This window comes from Cebus imitator, unplaced genomic scaffold (genome assembly GCF_001604975.1).
Source record: "Cebus imitator isolate Cc_AM_T3 unplaced genomic scaffold, Cebus_imitator-1.0 Scaffold5, whole genome shotgun sequence".
Classification (NCBI taxonomy): domain Eukaryota; kingdom Metazoa; phylum Chordata; class Mammalia; order Primates; family Cebidae; genus Cebus; species Cebus imitator.
Window position 1 is genome coordinate 6,235,942 of NW_016107320.1, and position 12,723 is coordinate 6,248,664.

The window sequence follows — 12,723 nt, forward strand, 5'->3', positions numbered from 1 at the left end:
TGTTGACCAGGATGGTCTCGATCTCTTGACCTCGTGATCCACCCGCCTCGGCCTCCCAAAGTGCTGGGATTACAGGCTTGAGCCACCGCGCCCGGCCCAGACACTTATTTGTTAGGTGCTTATATGTCAGGCAGTGTTACAGTTGCTGCGGAAAATTCATGAACCAAACATACCACGCCCCTTCATTTTCTTTGGGTGAAGTGAAAAAGCCATCTGGTTATCTGAAGGAAAAGCATAGCAGGCTTAGAGGGAAGAAAGCGCAAAGGCTTGTAGGGTGATTGGCTGGCTTGTTTGGAGGAACTGCATATAATTGAATGAAATGAGTGCGGGTAAGAGTGGCAGGAAATGAGGCTAGAAAAGGAACGTGGGCCACATCACTTAGGGCCTTGTAGGCTGTGAATCTGACTTCATGTCTTATTAATGAAAATAAACATGATAATGGGTGTTGGGAAACCTATAAGAGGGTTTGGAGCAGAAGAATGATATAATTAAAATTTTATTTTGTAAAGATATTTCTGGTTGTTTTAAGTGGAAAAATGTCTGGCCCGAGGGTATTTAGGCAGAGAGTGAGGAGGCTGTTGTAACAGTCCAGGCAGTAGATGATAATTGTTTAGATTAGGCTAATAGCAATGGAAGTGGTGAGAAGTGGTAGTTTCTGTAGGTATTTTGAAGATCTATATTGTGAGGGATTTGCTGATGAATTCCCTGTAAGGGGTGAGATAAAAAGATTGATAGTACATTCAAGATATTTTGGTCAGATTATCTGATAAATGGAAAGGTCAGTTATAGTGGACAATCTACGAGAATAACAGGTTTGGGTAAGAAAACTTTAGATTTCAGTGTTGCATATCCTAAGTTTTAGATGATTATTGCTATCCAAGAGGATATCTTAGTTGGAAATATGATCCTGAAGTTCAAGGTTAAGGTTGGAGATGTAATTCAGATCCCATGGTAGTTAAAGCAGTGAGACTGAATGTGATAAAACAAGGAGTGAATGAAATAGACGTGATATTGACATCAAAGGGACACCAGCATTTAGAGGTTGGGAAGATGAGGAGAGAGCAGCAAAGAGGACTGTAGGGGGACCACTAATGAAGGAGGGAAGTACAGGAGGTGTTTAGTTCTGAAGCCACCTGAAGAAAATGTCTTAAATAGGAAGAAGTTGTCAACTGCTTTAAATCATTTGGAGAGGTTGAGTGAGATGAGAGTCTAGAATTAACAGTTAGGTTTGTCGGTGTGGAGGCCATCAGTAACTTTTTCTTTTTTTCTTTTTTTTTTTGAAATGGAGTCTTTCTCTGTCGTCCAGGCTGGAGTGTAGTGGCACAGATCTTGGCTCACTGCAACCTCCGCCTCTCAGGGTCAAGCAATTCTCCTGCCTCAGCCTTTCCAGTAGCTGGGATTACAAGTGCCCGCCACCATGCCCAGCTAATTTTTGTACTTTTAATAGAGACAGGGTTTTACCACTTTGGTCAGGCTGGTTTTGAACTCCTGCCATAAGTGATCTACCTGCCTTGGCCTCCCAAAGTGTTGGGATTACAGGCGTGAGCCAGTGCGCCTGGCCCCAGTAACCTTTTCAAAAGCAGCTTTGCTGTACTGATTTGGGTGAAAGCTTAGTTGGAGTTGGTTTGGGAGAAAATGGGAGCAGAAAATTTGAGACAGTGAGTATAGAAAACTCTTTCAAGAATTTCGCTATAAATGGGAGTAGAGATCTGAAGACAGAATAATTAGCAAATTGAAAAGTGGGAAGATGAGGTGATTCTCTTGTTATTACTTCATTTTTCTTAGTGAAGTAAGAGGTGAAGTTCTCTGAGTAATAGGAGGGTCAAAGAGGTGTTACAGGTTCACAGAGATGAAGAGGTTTGAAATAGTCATTTTGAGAGTAGGAAATGTAGAAGAATTAACAGTCAGTACTGAGGGTTTGTTTGAAATCTGTGTCATCATCGATGTGCTTTATTTTCAAGTATATTCAATTGCTTGGGTGTAGGCATCAGGTAGGTAAAAAAGGTAGGTTTTATTAAGAGTAGCGGTTTTGCCAGGTAAGTGTCATGGGGGGAGAGGGGGAGGCAGAAAGCAAAGGAGTTGAGAATGTAGATACAAAGGAATGATTGCTGTAATGTGGGTAAGAGAGGAATGTAAGGTTCAGTGGGGAATGGGAGTAGGGAGAGCAATAGATAAGGGAAAGGTGATAAGATCAATTCATTTGGTTCTGAAAGTGTCAAAATATTGTTGGGGAATGCATGCTGGAAGGAAAGATAGGCATGCTAGTGTTGCTAGGGTGGAAGGCTTACAGTTGAAGTCTGGAAGTGGTGATTTTATTGGTCAGTGGTCATTTATAAGGTCAGTGGTATGACTGTGGAACTGAATGGCTAAGATCTGTTGAAGACAAGTTTGTTGGAAATGGAGGAGTTAAGGAACTGGCCTGTGGATGTTGAAGTCACTGGCAGTGATCACAGGAGTAATAGTGGAGGGAAAGACAATAAACCAGGCACTACATTCTTCAAGGATGAAAGAATGTAATTTGGAGATGACAAGATAACTGTAGTAATCAGGAATAGCAGGTTATAGAGCTCTGTCTCATGGGCTTCAGAGGAGATGGACTTTTGAAGGATAAGAGAAATGATGATGAATAAATTCTAAGCAGGGGAAGTGTTTGGAAAAGCAGGGCAGGCTTTGTGCTGTTGATGGCAACGTTGTGCCAGATGGGATGAAGTTGAGAGTTTGGAAGATGATCACTGGTTAGAAAGGCTTACATTTTATTTTGGTGGGGGGTGGTAGCGTGTGCCTGTAATCCCAGCACTTTGGGAGGCTAAGGTAGGTGGATCACTTGAGGCCAGAAGTTTGAAACCTGCCTGGCCCACATTGCGAAACACTGTCTCTACTAAAAATACAAAAATTAGCTGGGCATGGTGGCACATGCCTGTAGTCCCAGCTACTCCAAAGGCTAAGGGATGAGAATCACTTGAAGCTGGGAGGCAGAGGTTGCAGTGAGCTGAGATTGTGCAACTGCACCCCAGCCTGGGCGACAGAGTGAGACCCTCCCTCCTCTGCCCCAAAAAAAAGGGAAAAAAGAAAGACATATTTTATTTTGAAGATAACTGGGAATGAAGGCAATGAGGGATGACTGTTAGAGAAGGCTATACTATTAATAACAGTATTATTAAGTAGGAGCACACACAGTGTTATACTGGCTTCTGATTTTGCAATAGTGCAAACAGGTTCAGATTCTCATTTCCATCTTCACTTTCTACCTAGGTCAATAACAGCTGGGTTATGATACATATGACTGCAGATCATTTGGAATTTAAACAATAAAAATTTGAAAGAGAAGGAAAGCGACTGAGGCAATTTGGGAATTGAATAAGAAGGTCTTTTTGTTGGAATTCATTTAAGGAAAGAAAATGAAAATTTGAGCCCTAATATTATTTAATGAAGCGGCTAAATGAATATCTCTGCTTTGTGGTTTGAAAATTAATATTGATTTTATTCCCCCAGAGGAAGAAATCCAACTTAGTGACATGAAGAAACAGTTGACTTCAATCTCTGAGGAAGTGATGGATCTGGCTAAGCATCTTCCTGACACTTTCAGCAAATTGGAAAACCCACGGAGGTTAAATAATACCTGTTTTTTTTTTAATCAATTCTGTTTATTTTTTTTAATCACATTTTCCTATATATGAAGAATTACTGTTCATTAAGGTAGACTCATAGAAATTTGCTTGAATACACACATACAGACTGGTGTATAAACTTGAGAAATATCTTTCCAGTTGTTAAATAGTGAATCCAAAGGGTTAAGCCTTTTCTGTCTGCTTTGTAGGATGTTTTATGAAACAAAGGAATAGAAATTATATTCGTATTATACATTTTGAAATTATATTTTTATTTTTTTAAAAGTAAAATAAATTAATTATGCATTGAGGAAAATTAAGATTCAAAGTTGTCATTTTCTTTCTGTTAATGAGTATCTTTCATTTAATAACATTTATAGTTTGGTCACGAAATCTATAGTAACCAAAAGCAACTTCATACTTGGTAGCTTTTTTTTTTGTTATTATCTGATTATTACTTAAGAATTCTACTTAAATAATACCTTATTAGAACAAAAGACATTCCCATTTTAGAGATTCTTTTATAGCTAAAGCACTAGATAACTTAAAATATTTGGATCAAATGTTATGCAGATTAATAGACCTTGGATACAGGTGCTGTGTCTTTTTGGAACCAGACCTTGTCCTGGCCTTAATTGCTGAATGACTTGCTTATTAAATCTCTAAAAGCAGGAATGCTCTGGAACAATGAACAATTAGAATGTGGTAATGTAATTTTGGGCCAAAAAATACTTTGTAGAAATGCGAAGCTCTTACTTGGAATAGAAAACATTCTGACCCTGAAAAAGTGCACTTAATGTATGCTTTTCTGGATAAGATTTGTGATAGATTTTGATTGAGATTTGAGACTATGATATAGAAATTTAGCTTTTTTTCAAAGTAATTTTTCACCCTAGAATTTGTTTTGGTAGTTTTTAATGCAACTTGGAGAATTTCTGAAAGATGTAACTCAAATGGGGAAGGATACTGGTAAAGCCATTTCCTACCCATTTATACATTTTTCTCTCCATGAAATTAGAGCAGTCATCTTTTCTATGACTTTTACATGCATTTCAGATTTTTGTACTAGCAATTGAAATATCTACTGGATGTAAATTACATATGCTTAATGCTTTGCTTCATAATATCTGTTGAAGTCAAGTAAAATATGGAGACAGATCTTTAAATTGAAAACGGTTTGTTTGGGAAGCAAGAATTAAATTTGGGGCATACACACAGACAGACTAGGTGGTCTTTGATATCTCTAAAGAACAAAGAGAAGTTTGGAGGTTATATAAAAAGGAAAATGTTACATATTGTTTTTCTAGAAAGTTCTTTGGCACTAGTAAATTTTGGGGAGTTGGAAGCTGTGATTGGTTAGTGACTGGTGGGTAAAACGAGTCTTAGGGTTGCAGCAGGTTGATTCAGTATCTATTAGATAAAACTGGTTTCACATTACAATAAGCAGTTTCAGCAGCTAGGCTTACAGAAAATTACATTCTTAGAGTAATGTTATATGCCTTGAGTGCTTTTTTTCCCCTTGGCCCTTGACTCTGATTTAGTTGGGTATTTCAAGAATTACCAATTTATATAATCAGTTTTTACATATTGAAGCTAAATAAGTTTTCTTAAAACTTGGGAATGGGAAATACCGGGTCTTGTGAAGTTTTAGTGTGAAAACAATAATTAGTCTCTTATTTCATGTTCTTTGTAACAAATCTACAGTAATCTTTAACATTATCTAGATGACACCTCAGAACCAGGAGGAAATTTAAAAAAGCCTGTGAGCAGTCAAAATAATGCCATAAGCATGTATTCCAGCTTACTTTCTGCATTTCCAGTGGAGTGCATGAGGCCACATTTTGTTTGTAGATCCAGTTTGACAAGCTTGGGTATTGAGTTAAAGTGAAAATGGTTTAAATAAGGAATGATATGCACATGACAGTAGGTGGAAGTGACAGCTGACAATCTGTGAAAGAGTGGACAAAACTGTAAAAATCAGAACTAAAAACTTAAAATAGAGCAGTTTGAAGTTTATTATAGAAGGGAGCAGCTTTATGCTTCAGTGGAGTCTGAAGGTATTAGCAGTGTATAGTTAGTCATTGATTTAAATTCAGTCTATATCTCTTGTATTGGTGTCATGTACTTGACATTCTGCTGGGTGCTGAGGCTGTCTGCAGGCTACTAATATGCATAATAACAATCCTGAGAAAGAAGGAAAAGTACACTGTGCCTTACTGAAGAAGGCAGGACAGCCTTTGGTATTTGTTAGAGTAAATATTAGTTATCTTACATAAAACATGTTATATTCCCTTGTGTCAGGGCCTGATAAATGAGCGCTTACACTCTTGATAGTCAGTCTGTGCCACTGTTGCTGTGTTTGTATATTACACCATTCCCTGTACATGTAACAATTAAACTATATCACATATCTGTTCCTACTAAACTATTTGCATGTAATTTTTACATTTGAGTAGCTGTATATAAAGCTAAAAGTTCTTTATAAGAATTATAGAATTTTAGAATGTTTAAATTAGGTAGCAGTGTGTTTTTAGTTTTTGAATTTAATTTTGCTCTTGATTTTGTTGGTGTTAATGTAGACTTTGTCTGCTTAAGCTTGAGCCCAACTTTGGAGTGGTGTTTTCAGTGTGGAAGTAACTGGAAATAACTCATGAAACCACTTAGTACTTTTGATAGTTTATTCCCATGAAGGATCAAACTTTTACTTGAGCCGTTAATATAAAATTTTAAAAGGCATGCCAGATTTTATTAAGCATTGATTTTAAATACATAAATATTAGATGATCTAAACAAAATCACTAATTAAAGAGTAAAACATGTCCGTGCTCATCATACTCCCTTCACTTCCACTAATTTCTGCTTTTATGAAATACTTTTAGCTCTGCAACAAATAGACAAGATGTTGTTCCTTATTTTACACTCTAGCAGTGTTTTCCATTCCAACTAACTAGGTTGGGTTGTAATATAGTCATTTAAACTTACTTAGTTAACATGTTATACATTAGCAACTGCAATTAATGAGTTAAGAAATTTAGTTCGTATTTATTTATATATGTCGTATCCATATTTTCTTACTTGTTATATTTGCCTACTGATGGGAAATTGATTTTTTTCTGTTCCAAAAATGTTGAGTTCTGAGATTTTTGGAGATGCAAAACAGCATCATTTTCAAATTATAGCACAAATACTCTTGTGTTGCAGTTGGGACTAGTAATTGATCAGTGAAGTGAAAAAATTAGCCAAAACAGGATCATCAAAATTTTCTTTCTTTTTTTTTTTTTTTTGAGACGGCTCTTGTTCTTGTTGCCCAGGCTGGAGTGCAGCATCGCTGTCTCAGCTCACTGCAACCTCTGCCTCAGGGATTCAAGCGATTCTCCTGCCTTACTTAGCCTCCTGAGTAGCTGAGATTATAGGTGTGTGTCACCACATCTGGCTAATTTTTGTATTTTTAGTAGAGACAGAGGTTTGCCATGTTGGCCAGGCTGGTCTTGAACTCCTGACATCAAGTGATTCGCCTGCCTTGCTCCCCAGAGTGCTGGGATTACCGGTGCGAACCATTGCGCTCGGCCAAAATTTTCTTTTAACTTAAAGGGTTAATGATTGGGGAGGGATAACATTAGGAGAAATACCTAATGTAGATGACAGGGGGATGGTTGCAGCAAACCACCGTGATACATGTATACCTGTGTAACAAACCTGTACAATCTGCACACGTACCCCAGAACTTATAATAATGATAAAAGTATTAAGTAAAAGTATAATAATAATAATAATGTTAAAAATGTTTGTTTGTTCCCAGTCTTTTGGTATATGTCAGAGCTTTTTCATTATATACAGGCCAGGTGTTTGGAGTTCTGCATAGTGTTTCTTGTTTAAGCCACACTCATAATGTACCATCGACAATTTCCAATTCTTTAAGACAGAGTGAAAAATTAAGACACTTGAAGCAGTCTGAATGCAGAGTCCTAGGCATTATGATTTTTCTTCAGACTTTTAGGGTTCTTTAATCAGTTTATTAAACAACTTTTTTTTTAAACAAAAAAATAAATTTACAAAATCTTTACATGTATTCAACTTGGAATTTAATGAAATAGGTTTTTTTTTTTTTTTTTTTGGGTCATGTATCATCAACTTACTTCACACTTAATTATCAACAAAAAACATGTAGTTGGCCTAAACAAATTTAGGACCAAGCACTACTGACTTTTAGTAAACATACAAGTCAACTGTAGGTGCAGAAGTTCCTTGATGCTGAAGAGTAGCCTGTAAGCTGTAATTATACATGGGCATTAGGGAATGAAGAACAGCTTTAATACTATGGATCTTTTAAGTGAAGGTCAGCTTAGAAAGCTTTTACTTATTAAAAAGCTTCACAATTTGTCCTTATAGTTAATGCAATTAAAATTGAATTAACCTCTCTTAATTTTTTTTTAGGGTTTCTATCTTACTAAAGGATATTTCAGAAAATCTGTATTCACTGAGGAAGGTGATATTTACATCTACTAACATGGAGACTGAACCGAGGCCCAGCAGGAATTTAAACTCATTATCCTTTGAAGATTCAACTGCTGGGGCAGTACAACAGAAACAAATTAGAGAACATAAAAATTTTATTAACATTGAAGATGAAACATGGGACCCAGCACTTGATCATTTAGCTGAACATGATGGAGAAGATGTACTTGGAAATAAAGTGAAACGAAAAGAAGATGGATTTGAAGATGGAGTAGAAGACAATAAATTGAAAGAGAATATGGAAAGAGCTTGTTTGATGTCTTTAGGTGTTACAGAACATGAACTCCAAATTTTGGAACAGCAGGCTCAGGAAGAATATCTTAGTAATACTGCTTATAAATCTACTGAGGTACTAAATAAAGAGGAAGCACATTTTTAGTTTTTAGTAGGGTCTGGCTTTTTTTCTGTAAACAGGCAGATAGTAAATACTTTAGGGTTTGTGGGATGTAGAATCTCTGTTGCAGTTACTCAGTTCTGCTATTGTAGTGTAAAGGCAGCCACAAACAAATGTAAACAAATGTACCTGTCTGTGTTTCAATAAAACTTTATCTACAGAGACAGGCAGTGGGCCGCATTTGGCTTGTGAGCTGTAGTTTGCTCTTCCTGACTTAGTATGATATGCAGCATTGTGTAGTGGAAAGATTTTATAGTGTCAACAGACATTTGTAGTAATTTGCTATTTTATAATTCGTATGCTTTTTTCATAATAGGTATCTCTGCTTTTTTGTGGATTCTTTTCATATTTACTAGTGTTGACTCTTCTGACTTGATTTTTGGGGGTCGTTTTTATTTCTTTATACAGAATTGTTTTCTTTTTTCTTTCTTGTTTTTGAGACAGGGTCTTGCTCTGTCCCCCAGGCTGGAGTGCCATGGCACAATCTTGGCTTCCTGCAGCTTTCAACTCCTGAGCCTTCCCACCTCAGCCTCCCTAGTAGCTGGGACCACAGGCCTCTGCCACCATACCCAGCTAATTTTTGTATTTTTGTAGAGATGGGTTTTTGCCCAGACTGGTCTCCAACTCCTGAACTCAAGTGGGATCCACCTACCTTGGCCTCCCAACGTGTTGGGATTATAGGTGTGATCCACTGTGCCTGGTCCAGAATTTCTTTGCTTGCTCATGTGAGAGGGTTTCTAATAAACTCCTGATGGTTTTCCTTGACAATAGTTTTACTGTCATCTCATAGTCACATTTTTTCCTTAATTTCTTCATTAAATTAATTTCTTAATTTCTCCTTTGTTTTTCATTACTTTACAAAATTACTTAAGATGCTTGTATTTTCTGAAATTTTGTATTTTATTTCATAAGTTTTTTAAAAAAATTAGATTTCACTATTTTATTAGAGTTATTTCCCCATCGTCTTTCTAATGGCAACAAAAATTTTAGTATTTGAGCAGTTCTCTATATTTTGGTAACTATTAGTAATCATTTCTATCAGTATATAATTGCATTTTATCTTAAAAGGGGTTTCAAAATATTCTTATACCAACCATTCATAAAGCATGTTCCCCTTTTGGGAAATACCAGTTTTTGCTAACATCTGCATTTACCTTTGATTTTCTGGGAATTTCTGATTAGGTATACACTTTTAATGATATGTTTCATATAAAGTTATAGAATTACCAGGATTTCAAGGTTTTTATTTTATTTTTTAGATGGAATCTAGCTCTGTCGCCCAAGCTGGAGTGCAGTGGCACAATCTTGGCACACTGCAACCTCCACCTCCCTGGTTCAAGCTATTCTTTTGCCTTAGCCTCCCTAGTAGCTGAGATTACAGGTGCTGCCACCATGCTCGGCTGATTTTTATATTTTTAGTTGAGACGAGGTTTCACCATGTTGGCCAGGCTGGTCTCAAACTCCTGACCTCAAGTGATCTGCCCACCTCGGCCTCCCAAAGTGCTGGGATTACAAGTGTGAGCCACCACACCCAGGATTTCATGATTTGACTGGCATCTTTTATACCAATTTTTGCCATTTTTTTATTGAGTACTAATTATTAGTATTGTTTTCTTTATTTATTAAATAAGAAGTAAAAGAACTTCTAAAAAATAAAGGAAATTTTTTTTCCTCTTAAAAACTTATTTTCAGTTTTTTTTTTGTTGCTTAAATTTTGCAGGTTAATTAAGGCTGTACTTCCTTTTCCTACCTCCTGTTTAAATACTTGGCATTTTTTGAGGGTTTTCTTTCTATGGATTTTTGTGGGGGCTCCCATCTTGTTGGACACTTGGTTCCTGGAGATGTCAAATTATTGAAAACTTTCCTCATATCCAAATATTGGCAATAGCTGAATAAATAACATCTCTGACACTATTTTTCAAATGTGTATAGAATGCTATTTGTAAAATCCTGATTTATTTAAAGCTATTACAATCATAGTAGTTTTTTGTAATCTTTTTTAAAACAATGGATGTCAAAGAACAATTATTGTTCTTTGTACGGCATTTTTCAACATTGTGAAGAGTTCTTATACTCAAAAAGTTTGGGAGACAAGAGTCTAACATTGTTTAATCTGAGTTGAACTTGTCATTTTGTGTTCTTGTTTAGAGCAGGGATTTTATTTCAACTCTTTATCTAATTTTGTATTCCTAACTGTATTTCTTTCTCTTTTGTTATTTGTTTCCTTGTTCATTGTTCCTTCTTTCCCTTTTTAATCTATTGTATAAACATGTAAATATATATATTATCCATTAGGGAAGAAGAAGTTGTGTAAAGATATCTAGTATGTAGGAGTTTTATTCTGCAGAAAAGAGGATATGAAGTCAATTATATTGGAAATTAATGCTTAATATTTCTTTTTAAAGTGTTTCTCTCCCAATGATAATGAAAAGGATACATCCTACGTAATTGAGAGCGATGAAGATTTAGAAATGGAGATGCTTAAGGTATGTTTACAATTACAGAAACACTACTTCAAGTTCCTTCCAAAGGACATTTAATTAGGTAAAATATTAGCTAATTCTAACCCAGGTTCCACCACAGTGAAATTGCCACTAATTATGTAACATTAGATTTCACGTTTTCCAATTCAAGCTTCCTTTATCTTATGTAGTCTGTGAATAATGAGTTAGAGGTAATATGATAATTTTAAATGTGCTTTCTTTGTTCCTTTTTTTTTTTTTTTTTTTTTTGGAGACAGGGTCTCACTCTGTCACCCAAGCTGGAGTGCAGTGGCGCCGTCTCTACTCACTGCAACCTCTACCTCCCAGTTCAAGTGATTCTCCTGTCTCAGCCTCCTGAGTAGCTGGGATTACAGGTGTCTGCCACCATGCCTGGCTTATTTTTATATTTTTAGTAGATACGGGGTTTCATCATTTTCACCATGCTGGTCTTGAACTCCTGACCTCAAGTGATCTGCCTGCCTTGGCCTCCCAAAGTGCTGGGATGCAGGTATGAGCCACCATGCCTGGCTTAGCATCTCATGATTTGACTGACATCTTTTACACCCGTTTTTACCATTTTTTATTGAGTACTAAGTATCGTTTTCTTCATTCGTTAAATAAGAAGTAAAATAACTTGTAAAAAAATAAAATAACTTTTTTTCCTTGTAAAAACTTATTTTTAGTTTTTTTTATTGCTTAAATTTTGCAGGTTAATTAAGGCTGTACTTCCTTTTCCTACTTCCTCTTTAAATATTTGGCATTTTTTTGAGGGTTTTCTTTCTATGAATTTTTGTGAGGGTACCCATCTTGTTAGACACTTGGTTCCTGGAGATGCTAAATTATTGAAAAGTTTCCTCATATCCAAACATTGGCAACAGACTGAATAAATAACATCTCTGGTGCTATTTTTCAAATGTGCGTAGAATGCTATCTGTAAAATAAGATTTATTTAAAGCTATTACAATCATAGTAGTTTTTTGTAACCTTTTTAAAATCGTGGATGTCAAAGAACAGCTATTGTTCTTTGTATGGCATTTTTCAACATTACAAAGAGTTCTTATACTCAAAAAGTTTGGGAGACAGAGTTTGACATTGTTTAACCTGAGTTGAACTTGTCATTTTATATTCTTGTTTAGAGCAGGGATTTTATTTCCTCTCTTTATCTAACTTTGTATTCCTAACTGTATTTCTTTATTTCTCTGTTATTCTTTGTTTCCTTGTTCATTGTTCTCTCTCTCCCTTTTTTAATCTATCATATAAACATATAAATATGTATTATATATTTATCCATTAGGGAAGAGGACGTTGTCTAAGATATCTAGTATATAGGAGTTTTATTCTGCATAAAAGAGGATATAAGATCAATTATATTGGCAATTAATGCTTAAAACTTTTTTTAAAAGCATTTATCTCCCAATGATAATGAAAAGGATACATCCTACGTAATTGAGAGTGATGAAGATTTAGAAGTGGAGATGCTTAAGGTATGTTTACAATTATAGAAACACTACTTCAAGTTCTTTCCAAAGGGCATTTAATTAGGTAAAATATTAACTAATTCTAACCCAGGTTCCACCACAATGAGATCACTACTAATTATGTAACAATAGATTTCATGTTTTGCAATTCATTTTCTTTTATGTAGTCTATGAATAATGGGTTAGAGGTAATATACTAATTTTAAATGTGCTTTCCTTGTTCCTTTTTTTTTTTTTTTTTTTTT

The 12,723-nt window shown here is 35.6% G+C and overlaps 1 protein-coding gene across 9 annotated transcripts in view; it reads left to right on the top strand.

Annotated features, from left to right (window-relative positions):
• Nucleotides 1-12,723, top strand: part of WRN (WRN RecQ like helicase) — a 148,372-nt gene that overhangs the window by 43,046 nt on the left and 92,603 nt on the right. For 8 of the 9 annotated variants that reach the window (XM_017536029.2, XM_017536052.2, XM_017536034.2 and 5 more), the window contains 4 exons: nucleotides 3,493-3,607; nucleotides 8,043-8,472; nucleotides 10,923-11,003; nucleotides 12,404-12,484. In XM_017536029.2, coding sequence (XP_017391518.1) covers nucleotides 3,493-3,607; nucleotides 8,043-8,472; nucleotides 10,923-11,003; nucleotides 12,404-12,484 — 707 coding nt within the window. The remainder of the gene's footprint in view (nucleotides 1-3,492; nucleotides 3,608-8,042; nucleotides 8,473-10,922; nucleotides 11,004-12,403; nucleotides 12,485-12,723) is intronic. The other variant, XM_037741051.1, reaches the window with a different exon arrangement.